Here is an 18308-nt window from a genome sequence, read left to right on the forward strand (position 1 = left end):
ACGGGAGCATCCGGAGGCCACGGCCAAGGGCAATGAGGCCCAAAGAAAAAGGAAGGAAGTCTTCAGTGACTAAAGGGGAGAAGGAAAAGCAAGTTCCTGTGGCCAGACTCTCCCACACAGAACTGCTGACCCAAGGCTGCAACCCACACAGGAAAGACACTGTGTCCAGAATATAGAAATCTGAAACTGCCAGTGTGCTTCTTCCCTTCAGTTCATCCCTTGTTAGATTTGCTAAGAAACAAACATTTAAATTCTAAAGATTTAGGTGTAAATTTTAAGAGATTCATTTTTAAAGTAGTTTATAATATCTTTGGGCTTCCCAGGTAACTGAGTAGTAAAAAATCCTCCTGCCAATGCAGGAGACTCGGGTTTGATCCTTGAGTCAGGAAGATCCCCTGGAGAAGGGCATGGCCACCCACTCCAGTATTCTTGCCTGGGAAATCCCATGGACAGAGGAGCCTGGCAGGCTATAGTCCACGGGATCGCAAAAGAGTCACACATGACTTAGTGACTAAACAAAAACATAATATCTTCACCAAACAGATTAAGTGTGGTAACTGATTCTAGTATTGAAGAAATAAATCATTTGGTAATATATCAAATAAACTCAACAGAATGGTTTTAAAAATTAAATTTAATGATATTTCAAAATTGGGTTTCTGTACTTTTAACATTTCTTCCCAATTGCCTAATTTTAGTTCAAATAATTCAATTTACTTAGAATCAGTCACTGAAGTTGCCTGTAGTTATCAAAAGGATAGATTGTCCCAGCAGACAAACATTCTAAGAAATAAAGAATACTTCTTTAAGGGATTATATACAGACTATTCCTTAGCTTCCCCTTTGTTTTCCAGAATAATTTTCTTTTAAAAGAATTGACAATTAATTGAACTGCTTGCATATTATCAAATCACCGGGTTGAAAGCAGAAAAATTCAGTTTACCATCTTTCCACTAAACCTTAAGCCCCAATATTCAACCGCAATGATCGTGAAGCATGGATGAGCCCGTGGCTCAGAAAGCACCAGCGGATGGTCACACTGGTCAAACACTGTCAAGGCCTTTCAGACCCCAAAAAGGCCCATCAAGTGATGTCACATTCTTTCCTGTGTCACATGGACCAGGGCGCGTCCCACCTCCACGCTGCCCACGTGACAGCCTCTAACGGAGCACTTTCAGTCTCGCGTTCATAGAAATGCTGGGGCGCTTTACCTGCTCCTCCCTCGGACTCTATTTTCTGGTCACCACGTTCTGTGTGTTTACCTCCACTCTCTTAAGTATAACACTCCCTCTCCCTGATGTGGGTTTTGAAGTGCCAACCCCGTCTTCTGCCTACAGGACCTGTCCTGGGTAGGGCAGGGGTGGGGGGTGATGGGTACCAGCGCTCAGAGAAAGACGTCACTCTCCAAGACGGCTGTTGCCACCGTCCATCCCTCCGCTGTTCAGGGAGAGGGCCAGGACATATGCATGTTTGTGCACATTTCCAGTGGTCTGGGTGCCTTCCCGAAGAACAGCCCTACTCTGTGACGAATGTGGCTCTCTTGTTTTATGCCGTGAAATGCATACTTACCTCTCCTACTCTGCACCTTGATCTTAAGAACTTTCCAGATTCTTTGGTTTCCCCCAGACCTTCACTCGCAGGGATTTATTATGTAATAAATAACAGCCTACCACCTTGCTTCCCAGGTGGCCTAGTGGTAAAGAATCCCCCTTTCAATGCAAGAGACACAGGTTCAATCCCTGGGTGGGGAAGATCCCCTGGAGGAGGAAATGGTAACCGACTCCAACATTCTTGCCTGGAGAATCCCATGGACAGAGGAGCCTGGCGGGCGACTGTCCATGGGGTTGAAAAGAGTGGGACACGACTGAAGCAACTGAGCAGGCAAGCATGCACCATAATTTCAGGTAGGGCTAATCTAAGAGATGATCCCTTCCAAATGTGACACCAAAAACCCATTTTTAAGGCTGTACACCTACACACTATGGTAAAATGACAATACCATCCTTTTGGGTCTTGCTCAGGAAAGCAAATGGACCTAAAAAGTACCTACAAAACAAAGGCAAACTCCTGGCTGGGCACAGCATTCAATTGCCTCACAACTTAATTTCAGTCTACCTTTCCAGGTTCATCCTTCCACATACTTCTCACCCAACAACAACAATGACCCCTCTTTTTGGTCCTGAATACACCCTGCATTTTACTCAGTACCAGGGTGTCTGCATGTTTGAACACAGGTGGTTTTCCTACTGTGATTATAATAACGAATCTTAGTTTTTTTCCGGCAACAATGCATCTTGGACATCTACTTGATAAACACATGTAGTGATTTCTTATTGATGATGTTTTAGTGGCTATAAAGTATTCCATAATGAATTCCTATCACAGTTCATTGAGCCATTTCCCTATTTAGGGACACTGGACTGTTTCCAGTTTTTCACAAATAATTGCTGCAATGAACATTCATTTATATGCATCCTGTACACTGTGTGAGTTTTCCACTAGACTCGACACTGAGACAACTGGATAGTAAGGGCAACTGACCATATGATACACCCATTTTAAATTATAACAGAAGCTACCGAATAGTCCTCCTGACTGGCTGCACTACAGTACTTTCTTAAAGGCACTGAGAGTCCCTGTCTCTACATTCTTACTCTTTAATGTCAACAAACTAATTTTTGCCAATATTTTGAGTAAAAATTATATCTTAGCATAAGTTTTAATTTGCACTTTCCTAATTACTAGGGGGCTTGTGAATCTGTCACAGTTGTTGGCATTTATGTTTAGGTCATTTTCAGACCACATGCTTAGACCATTTAAATTGGATTTTTTAAATTTACTATTACTTTGCCAACAAAGGTCCATCTAGTCAAGGCTATGGTTTTTCCAGTGGTCATATATGGATATGAGAGTTGGATTGTAAAGAAAGCTAAGTGCCAAAGAATTGATGCTTTTGAACTGTGGTGTTGGAGAAGACTCTTGAAAGTCCCTTGGACTGCAAGGAGATCCAACCAGTCCATCCTAAAGGAGATCAGTTCCGGGTGTTCATTGGAAGGACTGACGTTGAAGCTGAAACTCCAGTACTTTGGCCACCTGACGTGAAGAGCTGACTCACTGGAAAAGACCCTGATGCTGGGAAAGATTGAGGGCAGGAGGAGAAGGGGACGACAGAAGATGAGATGGTTGGATGGCATCATCGACTCAATGGGCATGGGTCTGGGTAGACTCCGGGAGTTGGTGATGTACAGGGAGGCCTGGCGTGCTGTGGTTCATGGGGTCGCAAAGAGTCGGACATGACTAAGCGACTGAACTGAACTGATGTTATGCTGTAAACGACCTACCCTGATCTGCCACATCTTTTGACACAATTTTCAGTTATTCTCAATAGCTTTTGTTTTGCATCTTCTTTAAGATCTTCCATACTTGAAGGTCATCAAGTATTTTCCTGTCTTTTCATGCTGACCTCAAACACCACTTTTATCACTTACTACATTCATGCTTCTAACTTTTTAATGTTTGATCTACTTGTGATAATCCCTGTACCAACACTGTAATTTTACTCATGATAAATGTTGATGCTTTTGATATGATAGAGGGAAATGCCCTCTTTTATTTCCAATTTGCCTTGGTTATTCGTCTTTACTCTTCTATATGAATTTTAGAAGTTGACAAAAAATCAGTTATATTGAATTAGTAAATGAACTGGGAGAATGGGCTGTAGAAGGGACATCTATATTACACCAAGACCTTGTATCCACTTCAACTTTTTGAATTCCATCTGTAAAGCATATAGTTTCTCCTTAAAGTTCTTACATGTTGTTAGTCTCAAATAGAATGTTTTATTTCCATTTTAAAAATGATTATTGTTATTATGTGATTTTGTGTTTAAGCAAACTTATCAGTACTAGTAAGTGGATTCGCTTAGTTCTTTCAGGCCTCTTTTCTCATCTCTTTACTTATTTCCAGGAGCTCCTAGAGAATGTTAAATAGTAAAAGTTGAGAGCAGCCTTGTCCTATTTCCTTCTTATGGGAATTGCTTTTACCACTTCTCTAATGTGGATCATTTTTGTTGAATATTTCTGGAACTTTATTAAGGTAGTACCTTTAGTCTTCACCTAAGTTTTTTTTTTTTTTATCATAAGTACTGAATTTTATAAAATTACTTTGAGACTGACCTACAAATCTCCCTTTTGTGTTCTCCTTAGTTTTGATAGCAAAGTTCCGCTATCCTTGTAAAATAAACTGTTTAACTCCACTTTTTCCTACACTCTCACTTTAAGAGAGGCATTATCTGTTCCTTAAAAGTTTAGCATAACTTGTGGGCTCTCAGCCCTTTGTGAAGAGAGGAGGGTATAGACTTTGATCACTGTTTCAATATTTATTGTATGATTATTGGTCTGCTCTGTTTCTCTCTCTTTCTTGAACCAATTTTGATTGGTTCTTTTCCTTCAAAAAAAAACTATGTATTTAATTTTTAAATATAGTGGTGTGAAGTGAAATGAGGTGAAGTGAAAGTCGCTCAGTCATGTCTGACTCTTTGCAACCTCATGGACTATACAGTCCACAGAATTCTCCAGGCCAGAATACTGGAGTGGTAACCTTTCCCTTCTTCAGGGCATCTTCCCAACCCAGGGATCAAACCCAGGTCTCCTGCATTGCAGGCAGATTCTTCACCAGCTGAGTCACCAGGGAAGCCCAAGAATACTGGAGTGGGTAGTCTATCCCTTCTCCAGCGGACCTTCCCGACCCGGGAATCGAACCAGGGTCTCCTGCATTGCAGGTGGATTCTGTGAAATAGTTATTCAGTTATTTCCCCACTCATTCTTCAAAACCTTGTTTAAAAACTACATCCTCCGTGAATAGTGCTTTCACTTTTGTCTCATAGAAACAGGAATAGACACATTGAGTATTCACCTGCCAGGCACTGTATTGGACCCATAGTAATTATGTCATATGGTCCTCACAGAATTCCTGCACTGATGAGGAAACCCAAGGAAGCAAAACCCACACAACCAACTACTCAAGGTCACACAGTAGAGGGGAGGGGGGCGGGGGAGGGCGGCTGTATCCTTGCCCCCCACCACACCTCCTACCAGAGGTGTGCCCAGGCTAACCTGCACCTGCGATTGTCAAATGCTTGTGGCCATCCACTCACTGAGTTGTGCAATCACTTTAGTGAGTTACTGTCAGCAATTTCTTTTTAAATAAGAGAGAGCAGGACAGAAAACAGAGCGGATCACATGAAGACAGTCTCTACACACTTGATGAAGTAGATATACCTGTGTGTAGACACTGGATGGCAGAATGCATTTCTTGCTAGCAACAAGAGTCAAAACCTTGACAACCTAAAAATGTGCCTTGAAAATACTAGGAATCTTGAACACAGTAGGTGTGTGAAGTTGAACTTAATAATGACCAAGAGGCAAGTGATGTATTTTAGTGCCTTCCAAATTATTGGAGCAAGATGCTCTATAATTATGACAGCTAACATTTGTTAAATTTTTATTACATAATAGAAATTATTCTAAGTATTTTATATCAAGATTCAATGAGTCCTTAAAACAACCCATTTTATAGAAGAGGAAAATGAAGTTCAGAAAAGTTTCGTATCTTGTTTGAAGAGAAAGGTTATTTGCATAGCTTTAAAGGAGCTCTTCCAAGACATTTATCAATGAAAAAGTAAAAACTAGCAACTCTGTGGTGGAGAAACCTAGCAGACACCTCCTCAACCAAGTGATCAAAGTCACCATCACCGGTAATAACACGTGTTAACATCAGGCACCTAGGATACAATGTACTGAAAATGCACCATCAGTGAGAGTCTGGTCAAAAATGCACAACTTCAAATTAATTATGGAAAACATCATACCTAAATTAAGAGACAGTCCACAAAATCACTGAGCAGTACTCTGCAAAAGTGTGAAGGTCGTAAAGACAAAAAACCCGTTTTAAATTGGAGAAGATATGACAACTAAATGCAGGATGGGATCCTGGTAAAAGGACAATGGCAGGGAACCTGATAAGATTCGAATAACACCTGTAGTTTGGTTGATAATGTTGTACCACCGTCAGTCTGATAACTGTAGAAACGGTTATGTAAGATGCTAACATTAGGGGAAGCTGAGTGAAAAACAGCAGGAACTCTGGACTATTTTTGCAACTTTTCTGTAATTCTAAAAATTTTTGTAAATGAAGTTTTAAAAAGTCCTAATTGTTGAAAAGGAAGGGAGGAGGAAGAGGGAGAAGGGAGAAACGGCAAAGGAAGCGAGGTAACCTGCCCGAGGTCACCCAGCTGTGACTGGGGAGAGGCTGGTTTGAGCTCCAGCCGGTGGACCCAGGCGTCCTTCCCTGTGTGAGACACAGGAAGTGAAAGGAAACTCTAACCCACCTGAAGGCCACCTGAAGGAGAGCGGGAATGTTCTCTTGAAACCCCAATTTAATTTTCCATTAAAAAAACTCTTCTACAATTCTATAAAGCAGTTATCCTTCAATTTAAAAATAAATTTAAATATATATATATATATATATATATATATGCAAAAAAAAAAAAGAAGGAAAAAAAACCCCTACTACCTGTGGTTTAACTTGGAGGACACTTTTAGTGAATACAATATGTCCATGTTTTTAAAAATTAATAATAAATGTGAAGTAAAAAAAGTCAAAATTGCTATAATTTAAAGGCTGTAAACAACTTGAAGGTAGGGACCTCATTGACAGACTACCTAAAAATGCAGGTATTTAAAGAAATATCAGATTCATATTCCTTGATGTAGTAGAATCAGAGAACGGTTTGCAAAATGCCAGAGCACTTACATAATATACAGTAGAGGGTAAAATTTAAGTTCAAAACAGGAAACACTGGATAGATTCTTGTATAAAAATACTTATAGTAAACCAATTGCAAACAAACAACAGTGTAACAGGTAACTAACTAAATTAGCTATAGGATTTACAGAGTCTATACAGTTATTACAGCTCCTGTAAGAAGGCTTAGTGACATGAAGATACTAGTCTGCCACACAAATAGAAAGCAATAAACACACCAGAATTCAAAGGCATGGCAAATTTTAGGTAACTGTTATTTTCTTCTCCATATTTATTTTTACTTGCCACATTTTCTACAGTGAACATTTTTATTAGTTAAAAACTTCTCTAAGATTCTTTACAAAGCATAGATTAGAACTGATTTGACATCAATACAAAATCTGAATGTGCACACAAATGCCTATTGTGTATGTCACTAAAAGAGTGGAGAAAACCGTTTTAAAAAGCATCACCTATCATAACAGAACATTAAAACAGGGTAGTAATCTATATTTTTACTTACTCTGAGCCATAGGGGCATATTTAGAATACATTAGAAAAATAAAGAATAAACACTTCAAAATTATATACTCGCTTACAAAATAAGTTCAACACTTGAATTTATACAAATTAAATATCTCCTGGAATAGAAATAAATTCAAATTCCTTACTATATGCATTATCCTGAAATATGGGGGGGTTACAAGTGGGAGGGGGACATGGACTCCCAAGCCCTATAAACCAGCCCACTGCCTTTCTGTCTCACTGCTGTATAGACAATGAACAATAGCCGTCTACACAGACGCAGGCTCTGGTCATGGAATGCGGAGACACCATCCCACGGTGGGTGAAGAGCCACCAGAGGGTGTGAGGGCTGTGCTGACTGGTAAGGGCATTGGTATTAGCAGGTAAATAGTAAATTCCCTGCATCAGTAGCAAGTGCTTCCTGTCTGCGTACCCTCTGACGACCACTGCTGGGAGCCCGAGCCCCCAGCCAGGGACAGACCTGCTGCACAGCATGGGTCAGAGATGCACAGGCCGAGACCTGGAAACCAGGGGCTGCGTCCTGGCTCTTCTCCCTGGTGTCCTAGCGGCCTTGGGCAAATGACAACCTCTCTGTTCTTCAGTTTCCTTATGAGAAAACTGTAAAATGGAGATAAGACATGGGCTCCATCTACTGTGTTGTAAGAACTGATGCATGGTAAGCATTTGACACCGGATGGCATGGTCAAGTGCTCAAATGACTTGCAGGCATATGTAAAGTGACAACACGTTAGCTTAGTAAGTCACACAGTGACTTTGAAATGAGGCAAACAGAAAATGGGTAAATTCTGGTATATAGATTATATTTACTTTAAAAATATTATTACTTAATATTTCAGTGTTTAAAAATCTCGACACTGGGAAAGTCAAACTTATTTTGAACAAAATGGAAGTAAACATTAAATAATTAAAGCACTTTCAAAACAGTTTTCTATACTGTTTTAATTCGTCTCTTACTCTTTTAGATGTTAAATATTCATTTTTTAATTTTAGCTTATTGTCACATTCTACACAGCTATATGGTTCTTTAATGGAAACGAATGTTTTTAGAAGAAAATCACTTTAATAAAGACATACATGTGCACCACACATGCAAACAGATAACAGAAAGCAGTAACTCTCCCCTCCATCATATTTTTCAACATCTCTTCAATCAACCACAGGGACGATGACAGGGTGTCAGTGCACCCACACCAGCAGGAGCTCAGAGCACAGAGCGATCTGCTTACCATGCCAGACAGCCGCATGTCCGTCCCACAGGGTCGCCACCGTCTTCCTCGCGCCATCCCACAGATTATGGGAGTAGGCTTCTTTCAGCACATTCTTCCTCTTATAAATGTGTAAGAAAATGATAGTAAGGTAGAGCAGAAAGATGGTGAAGTAAGGGAGTATTAAAAGGAGGAGTGGTGTGAAAACCCACAAGAGGTAGTTTGCAAAATTCCAGTAGTCCTCCAAATGCTCCACACCAAGCCATGCTTCAAGTACGTGGATGAGACAAGTCATGGAGGGCATGGAGTCCTGTCCCACACCACAACTTTGGTTCTTGTTGGTCATTTTTCTTTAGGTGGAAACAGCAAATGCAGTCTCTTTCTTCATCGTCATGGCAGGTCTTCAACTTAGCCACTAGAAGGGAGAAATAATCCAGTGTGATTCTCTTCGCAGCTGAGAAGTTAAATGTTTTGGTCTACATAAAAATATGGTGCAGAGTCATTTCTTAACACCAAAAATGAGTCAGTTGTTAATTCTTAACTTCGTTGAAGATTTACATGTGAAAATGGGTATCCTCTGTCCACTTGTGAAGCGTGCTGGACTTAGCTTCTGAAAATAACTCACAAGCTACGGTTACGAGAGGAAAACAAAGCCGATGAATGAAACTGCAGCTTGATCTGAATAATTTGACTGTATCTTAAGTGAATCATACTGAGCATTTGTCTCTTAAACTGACTTACGTTGAGATAACTATTCTTCACAGAAGAAAACATCAATATCTGATTGAATAAAAGTAATCCAATTCTTTAGGAAATGACAACATATGTTTTGGGGTATTATCTTTTACAAGCAGGTTTACAGAAAAGCTCTCTGTTCCTTTTATGTTATACAATAATAAAAATTTACCAACATAGTTTTTATCTTATATGTTACTAAAATTTCTCTTGTATCTTAAATGACTGAAGAAACAGAGCATACAATTATTTTATGTCAGTCCCTAAAGCATTCACTTAACTTACCAGAAATTAGATAAATATTTTGTCCCAAGTTTCAATGTCTGTATTCTGGAAAACACCATATACAAATGGAAGAAAAATATGATTTAAAAAAAGATAACCATTAATACCTAGAGATAGAATTTCCATAAAATAAATGGCAAGAGACAGAAACACAATGTGTGACAAACATGTTTCCTGCCCTACACCAGCGTATCATAATTCAAAATTATACTCATGCTACCAAAGCTTTTAGTGAGGACCTCTATGTACTGTTTTAGCTCTCTATTAAACGGTTCCTCCATTCACGGGCTTTTCCAGGCAAAAATACTGGAGTAGGTTGCCATTTCCTCCTCCAGGGGATCTTCCTGAACCAGGGATCAACCCACATCCCCTGCATTGCAGGCAGATTCTTTACCACTGAGCCACCTAGGAAGCCCCTGTACTCTAAACACCCCCACCTAAGACGTTTTTTAATTCAGAGTTACAGAAAACTGTGCTTCTTTAGAGAAAAAATATGAAGTTAGGATGTGTAACAGGCAATGTCTCTTTTTAGTAATTGCTGGATACGCTCATGGTCAAACATGATATTCGATGACACAACTGTATTAGCCCTCATGATTACAATGTCCTACGTAAGATATCCTTCTTCCATTCCTATGTTATCTGCTTCTGATTCTATTCTTAGAGATATTTTATCATTATTCCATACCATATAACCTTAATGAAAATCATCTCAAATCCTTTGTGGATGAGATGGGAAAGGAAAAAAATGAAAGAAAGAGATTGAGGGAGAGGGAGACAAGATGTATAAAAGAGCAATCACGTGATGTCTTGAAGCCAAGATTATCTTGCTAATCAACTAGCGTGTTGGCAGCACACAGAATCGACTTATTCTTCCAGGGATGCAGGTTGTGTCCGATTTCCTGGTAACCCACAGCACTTATCTGTGAGAAATCTGGGCCTGTGGTGGTGACAGCAGGTAGACACAGCACACACTGAGCCCACAATCTGTGTTTTATTTACATCACATTTTAACCAACCCATCAAAAGAGTCAACCAGAAGGAAATGGCAACCCACTCCAGTATTCTTGCCTGGAGAATTCCACGGACAGAGGAACCTAGCATGCTACAGTCCATGGGGTCGCAGAGAGTTGGACACAGCTGAGTGACTAAACATAAACACACACAGAGTTAAACCACTAAAATTTATCAGTGTTTGAGCATTCAGAGTAAAACAACACAGTAAAAACTTACTACTTTTTAAAATAAGAGCTTTCCTCACTGGGTGGCTATCATCAAAAAAAAAAAAAAAGAGGAAAATAACAAGTGATATTGATGATATAGCAAAATGAGAACCTTTGTACATTGCCAGTGGGAACATAAAATAGTGCAGTCACTGTGGAAATCAGTTTGGCAGTCCTCAAAGTTAAACATAGAGTTACCACTGGACCCAGTAATTCTTATCCTAGGTATACACCCAAGAGAACTGAAAACAAATTCATAGAAAAATATGCAGTTGTTGACAGCAGCATTTAGTCATGATAGCCAAAAAAATGGAAACAACTCAAATGTACATCAGTTGATGGATAAAAATATGCTACAGCCAGAAAAAAGATTACTCAGGCACAAAAGGAAATGAAGTACTAGTTCATACCACAATATAAGTGAACCCTGAAAACATTATACTAGGTAAAAAAAAAAAGTCAGATACTGAAGGCCACATCTTACATGATTTCATTTCTATGAAACACCCAGAACAAGTTAATCCACCCAGACACAAAGGTTAGTGGCTGCCAGGGGCTGGCGGCAGGGCAATGACAAGCGACTGCCAATGGAAACAGAGGTGTCTTTGAGGGACAATAAAAACGTCCTGGAACAGGATGGTAGTGATGGCTGTATGATCTTGTGAATATACTAAAAACCACCAACTGGCACATTTTTAAAATGGTGGTTATTATGATGAATTATATCTCAACAGAGAGAGCTTTTGAAAATTGTTAATACATTAAAATTTATGATAGCCTCTCTAATATGTTAAAAGCTTTTCCCAGGCCTGAAAACCAATCATTTTGGTGAGCTGACCCTTACTGCTTAATAGAACTGTCCCAGTAATCTAGTCTCATTTCCAATTTTTAATAAGATTCTAAAATCTTGTGATTTTAAAACCTTTAGTACCTCCCTCCACCAAAATTGGTAACAGAACTCTATCTCTTACCCCGGCCACATTCTGACCTATTACACATGCCACACACACACAGTAGAGGGGAGAGGGACAGTGCACAGGTTGACTCCCAGGGACAGAGGCTGCGAGGACCCATCACAAGATCCAGCCACCCGGTAACAGCACCCCATGTACCACACACAAGAACCTCCTCCACAAATGGTCAACCCTTCGATTTAAAACATTCCAGAACAGAAAACTCAAAAGGTCCCCGTTCCACCTTCAAAGGTCTGTGTCTGTGCTCAGTCATGTCCAGCTCTTTGTGAACCCATGAACTGCAGCCCACCAGGCTCTTCTGTTCATGGGATTCTCCAGGCAAGAATACTGGAGTGGGTTTCCTACTCCAAGGAATATTCCTGACCCAGGGATCGAACTGAACCTGTGTCTCCTATATCTCCTGCATTACCAGGCAGATTCTTTACCATTGTGTCACCTGTTTGAGCAAAGACCTGAGGATGTGAGGAATCAAACCACGTGTGCCTTTGGAAGAGAATTCCTGGCTGAAAGAATGGTAAGCACAAGCGATGTGCACTATGGAGTGGAGTGAGGAGCAGAAAAGCAGGCAGGCAGAGGAAGAGGGGTGGGGTGGGCAGTTGGAAACAGAGACTACTGTAGAATTTTGTGGGCTAGCTTTTACCTAAGTGAGAGGGAAAAGGTGTCAGAAGGATGAGATTCCCAACTTCAGTTCTCAATGACGGCTGTGTCGAGAATACGCTGCACAGGGGGCAATAGGAAGTTACTGAGGTCACCGAGATGAGTCATGAAGGTGGCAGGACAAGTGTGCAGAGGGAAGGCTATAACAGTCTGTAAACTTCTGGATATATTTTGAGGATAAAGCCAACAGGATGCACTGGTGAATGAATGTAGAACATGAATAAGAAGAGAAGTCTGGATGGCCACATGTTTTCAGGCAACATGGATGGGTACACGGCAGAGTTTGCCCCTTATTGTGGAACCCAAGACAAGTTACATAGTATCTCTTTGCCTCAGTTTCTCCATCTACAAATGAGGATAACAGTATCAACCGAATAAGACTGTCTTGAAGTCCAAGATGGCAGAGTAGAAGAATGTGCACTCATCTTCTCATTCTTCAGTGCAAAGAAATAGAGGAAAAGAATAGAATGGGAAAGACTAGAGCTTGCCCTAAGAAAATTAGACATACCAAGGGAACATTTCATGCAAAGATGGGCTCGATAAAGGACAGAAATGGTATGGACCTAACAGAAGCAGAAGATATTAAGAAGAGGTGGCAAGAATACACAGAACTATACAAAAAAGATCTTAATGACCCAGATAACCACGATGGTGTGATCACACTCAGGTAGAGCCAGATATCCTGGAATGCAACATCAACTGGGCCTTAGGAAGCATCACTATGAACAAAGCTAGTGGAGGTGATGGAATTCCAGCTGACCTATTTCAAATCCTAAAGGATGATACTGCGTAAGTGCTGCACTCAATATGCCAGCAAACTTGGGAAACTCAGCAGTGGCCACAGGACTGGAAAAGGTCAGTTTTCATTCCAATCCCAAAGAAAAGCAATGCCAAAGAATGTTCAAACTATAGCACAATTGCAGTCATCTCACATGCTAGGAAAATAATGCACAAAATTCTCCACACTAGGCTTCAACAGTATGTGAACAGAGAACTTCCAGATGTTCAAGCTAGATTTAGAAAAGGCAGAGGAAACAGACCAAATTGCCAACATCCACTGGATCAAGAGAGTGCCAGAAAAACATATACTTCTGCTTTGACTATGCCAAAGCCTTTGACTGCGTGGATCACAACAAACTGTGGAAAATTTTTCAAGAGAGGGGAATACCAGACCGCCTTACCTGCCTCCAGAAAAATCTGTATGCAAATCAAGAAGCAACAGTTAGAACCTGACATGGAACAAAGGACTGGTTTGAAATCAGAAAAGGAGTACGTCAAGGCTATATATTGTCACCCTACTTATTTAACTTACATGCAGAGTACATCATGCAAAATGCAGGGCTGGATGAATCACAAGCTGGCATCAAAATTGCCAGGAGAAATATCAATAACCTCAGATATGCAGATGACACCACCCTTACGGCAGAAAGCGAAAAGGAAGCCTCTTGATGAAAGTGAAAGAGGAGAGTGGAAAAGTTGGCTTAAAACTCAATATTCATGGGAGCCAGTCCCATCACTTCATGGCAAATAGATGGGGAAACAACAGAAACAGGAACAGACTTTATTTTCTTGGGCTCCAAAATCACTGCATGGTGACTACAACAATGAAATTAAAAGACTCTTGCTCCTTGGAAGAAAAGATGTTACAAACCTAGAGAGCAGAGACATTACTTTGTGACAAAGGTCCTTCTAGTCAAGGCTATGGTTTATCCAGTAGTCATGTATAGATATGAGAGTTGGACCATAAAGAAAGCTGAACACTGAAGAATTGATTCTTTTGAATTGTGGTGTTGGAGAAGACTCTTGAGAGTCGCCTGGACTGCAAGGAGATCCAACCAGTCAATCCTAAAGGAAATCAGTCCTGAATATTAATTGGAAGGACTGATTCTGAAACTGATGCTCCAATACTTTGGCCACCTGATGAGAAGAACTGACTTACTGGAAAAGACCCTGATGCTGGGAAAGATTGAAAGCAGGAGGAGAAGGGGATGACAGAGGATGAGAAGGTTGGATGGCATCACTGACTCAATGGACATAAGTTTGAGCAAGCTCCAGGAGCTGGCAATGGACAGGGAAGCCTGGCATGCTGCAGTCTGTGAGGTCCAAAGAGTCAGACACGACTGAGCGACTGAACTGAATAAGACTGTGTGAACAAAGCTTAGAAGAGTGCCTTCCACCAGAAAAGCACTAAACAAGCATGACTATCATCAGCTTGCTTGTAAAAAGAAAGAGCTGCTGGAAGAACAGGTTTAGGCATCCCAGGAAATCCTGGCCATCAGGAATTCAGGTTTGAACACATCCGGGTTGTACTGGACATCCAAGTGAAGATGTTCAACAGGCAGCTAGACACAGCAGAGTTTCATAGGAAGGTCAGCGCTAGAGTAATACATCTGGGAGTCAACAACATACAGACCAGTACTGAAAACTGGAAAACTAAAGAATATCCCTCTAGGGAGTGAACATAAAATGAAAGAGCTTCCATGACTGAGCCTTGGGGCCCTGAATATTTTAGAAGCTGGGAAGCCAATGAGCAACTAACACCCTCCTTCCAGGAGTGGCATCGTGGACATCAGAGTAAGAAAGGAGGAGTCCTCAATGGTGCTGGGAGGTCTAGTAAGATGAGGAATGATAAGTGATCCTTGGATTTCACAACACAGAGGCACTGGCCAGCCCTGTAACAACAGTTTTGATTCAGTGTGGGATAAAAGGTGAAGGAGGTTCAAGAAGGAATGGGAGGGAATGAACTGAAAATAGCAAATATTCAGTGGAATGCTGTTGCATAAAGGCATAGAAAAACAGGTTGGTGGGGAATGTGGGTCAAGTTTGTTGTTGTCTCACCATGAACGAAACTACTGCAGTTTTTAATACCAATGATGATGTGTCAATGGGTGAACGAGAAATGGATGATCAAGAGAGAAGATAATTGCCAGGGCCCGGGCCAGAGGGGATAGAATACAGCGTACAAGAAAGAGGATGGCACGAAGAAGACTTACATCACTGATTATGAATTCATGTATTCAATAGTCATCAAGCAAGTATGCAGTTTGTGCTGGGCACTATTCTAAACACAGGAATGTATCAGTAAACAAAATAGATGGTTATATGAGAAAACATGCAAAAGTACTTAGGATAATATGCCCAGGACATGTTAGTGACCTAAGCAATGCTGGCTAACTAAATACAGATAGAGGTGAATTTGTTCATCCAAATCTTCAACAAAAATATGGGCCAAGATAGAGTCCTAAAACCTTTCATGAGAGAACTATCCAAGGAATTTAAATAACAAGCTTTTGAGTTGATAGAATACTCATAAGAAAATGAGAAAATAGCTTTAGATCTCAATGAATACCACCTCTTAATTGTGCAGAAAAGTTAAAAACAGAAAGCCAAGTAGACTTACCCAGTTACTAAACTAATTCAGGGAAAAACTGAGTCAAAATTAAAACCCAGTCCTACTTTCTACTTTGATTTTCATTACACTTTTTAAGTCTCACTCCCTCTCTGACAGAAAGGCTAAAAATATTAACATTGCAATTTCTCTTCCCTCTACTTCTGCCTGGCCCTTTGCCCCCTCCAATTTACCACAGGCTGTACATGACTCCCTACCACTTTATTTTCATCCAGTAAAAACTATCACTGTTTAAAAGATGTTTTGGAGGAGATTTATTTTAGTTACCAAGATTCCAGAGTATTTCCTAAGCCCCACCCCCCAAAAAACTCTCCAATGACACACAGTTCTATGCATCATATACTTTCCCATCTGGAATTCACGTAACTTGTGAGGAAAAGCTGCCAAGTTGAAATATCAGCATGTCAATGCTGCTGCTGAGGAACATTTACAGTAAGTGACTTTGTAGATGTTAAAATGAGAATATTTCAAAAACCAGTAAAACAGAGGGCTATTTTGTTTTCTATAAAACCTTCAGGAAATAAATCTATTCTTTTTTTTAATCATTACCAGTATTTTCACCACCATGGATGGCAGCAGATTCATTTCTTATTTTTAGGAGCCAAATTGCAGATATGTTGAAAATGCCAGTTACAAGAAATACTCAGTGAAACACTAATTAATTTTCCCTTTTTCTTTTTGTGTATTTCATAATGGTTTAACAGGGTTCTCACACTCAGTTTCAGTGAATAAGCATTCTACTTCAAACCACTGATAAAACAGAAGTTTGTTTATCTAATATTTCAGTTATGCTATCTGACAAAATCAACCATCTTATCTTTTGCCTTTCAAGCTTCAGACTTGTAAGTTCTGATCCGAATTCCCTTTCAAGATGTTTTTTCTTTTTCAATCCTAGAATGTCCCTCGATTCCTAGTTAAAATCTTCCACTCTGTTTGATAATTGCTGTTCTATCCTATTTTTTTAATCGACCTTTTCCCCCAAATGTTACACATCCATACTAGTGTATCTATAATTGTGCAGCACTCTTATCTTCTTGAGTCACTAACATGAGTAAGAAACCAGTAAGGAAGCACAGGCATGAATTTGAGCAAACTCGGGGAGACACTGGAGGACAGAGGTGCCTGGCATTCTGCAACCATGGGGTCGCAAAGAGGCCGACTCAACTGAACCACAACAAACGATCCAGGAATAAACACTTCATTTGAATATTAAACTTCTACTTCCACCGACCAGTAAAAGCGGCCAGAACATGAGGGGCCATTCTAAACCTCTGGATTTTATTTCAGCTCTTAACTTATTCTGGGCTTCCCTGGTGGCTCAGTGATAAAGAATCCGCTTACCAATGCAGGAGACCCAAGAGATGGGGGGTAGATACCTGGGTTGGGAAGACCCCCTGGAGTAGGAAGGAATACCAAACCAACTTCAGGACCCACAGCACTAAACAAGTCCTAAATGCTCCACAAGCTTCAAGTATGAGAGTGCTTCCTGCGGGAAGTTGTCTGGGCGATCTCAACCAATGCCAAGCACTGCTTTTTTCAAATCCAGCAGAGCTGATCCAGTTTTCCACATCCTGGTTTGGACACACGTATCTTTAAGTATTGATCAGCAGTCCTGTTTTACAGGCTGCAAAACTCGGAGACCGAGACAGTCCCAGGCGCCTCCAGAGTAGGTACCCACCCAGATTATTAACAGCACTGGTGAGAAGTCTGATGCTCATGGTTCTCTTCCATCCTTCCCAGCCGCCCTACGAAACAGGTGCTACTCATCACCCTTATTTACAGACTCTTACAGCCAGGTTTGGGGGGTCAAGTGGCCAGCCCTGGTCACGAAGGTGGTATGAAGGGCATCGACCAGGACTCCCTCCGAGCCGGACGCGGGCCCCTCCCCAACACCACACAGGGGGGTGCCACTCGCATCCCCATCAGAGCGGCCCCGGAGGCAGACAGGGAGCGGAGGCACCTCGCTCCCCACCCAAATGGAGGCCACACCCGCCGAACTGCAGCGTTGGGGCGCAGGCGGGAGATTCAGGCCAAGGTGAACTGGCTCGTTGTCCCCCAGGCAGGGCCTCCCCTGCCGGCCACTCCGGGGGCCGAGCCGAACCCCGAGTCCAGGGGGAGCCTGGGGACTCCGCGGGGCCCCGATGAGACCAGACGCGCGGCCTTGGAGCCGCGGCCCGGGAGACTGGCCGGGGGCCGAGGAACGCAGGGTTCGAGGAAGCCCAGACGGGGACGACGCACCTAGAGCGAAAAGCAGAGGCAGCTCTGCTCGCCCTCACCCTGGAGCAGCGGCGGGAGCTCCTCAGTGGCTCACCCGGGGAAGCGGAGACACTCGAGCAGCCGTTCTCCCCGAGCGACGCGGGAGGGAAAAGGCAAGCGCCCGCTGCATCCCGGACAGTGTTGTGTGCTACACTGCTCGTCGTCCCGCCCCTTCCTGTACCGCCCTCCAGAACCACTTCCGGCGGCAGCTACT

General features: G+C 41.6%; 1 protein-coding gene across 4 annotated transcripts in view; it reads right to left on the minus strand.

Annotated features, from left to right (window-relative positions):
* Nucleotides 1–18220, minus strand: part of TMEM68 (transmembrane protein 68) — a 34037-nt gene extending 15817 nt beyond the window's left edge. The window contains exons 1-3 of one of the 4 annotated variants that reach the window (XM_068983745.1): nt 18150–18176; nt 9576–9620; nt 8577–8970 (exon numbers count right to left, since the gene is read on the minus strand). In XM_068983745.1, coding sequence (XP_068839846.1) covers nt 8577–8901 — 325 coding nt within the window. In that variant the 5' untranslated portion in view covers nt 8902–8970; nt 9576–9620; nt 18150–18176. Of the gene's footprint in view, nt 1–8576; nt 8971–9575; nt 9621–18076 lie in introns of all 4 variants that reach the window. The other 3 variants (XM_068983746.1, XM_068983744.1, XM_068983747.1) reach the window with 3 other exon arrangements.
* Between the last annotated feature and the right edge of the window lie 88 nt (nt 18221–18308).

The sequence above is a fragment of the Capricornis sumatraensis genome, chromosome 11 (assembly GCF_032405125.1).
Source record: "Capricornis sumatraensis isolate serow.1 chromosome 11, serow.2, whole genome shotgun sequence".
NCBI lineage: Eukaryota > Metazoa > Chordata > Mammalia > Artiodactyla > Bovidae > Capricornis > Capricornis sumatraensis.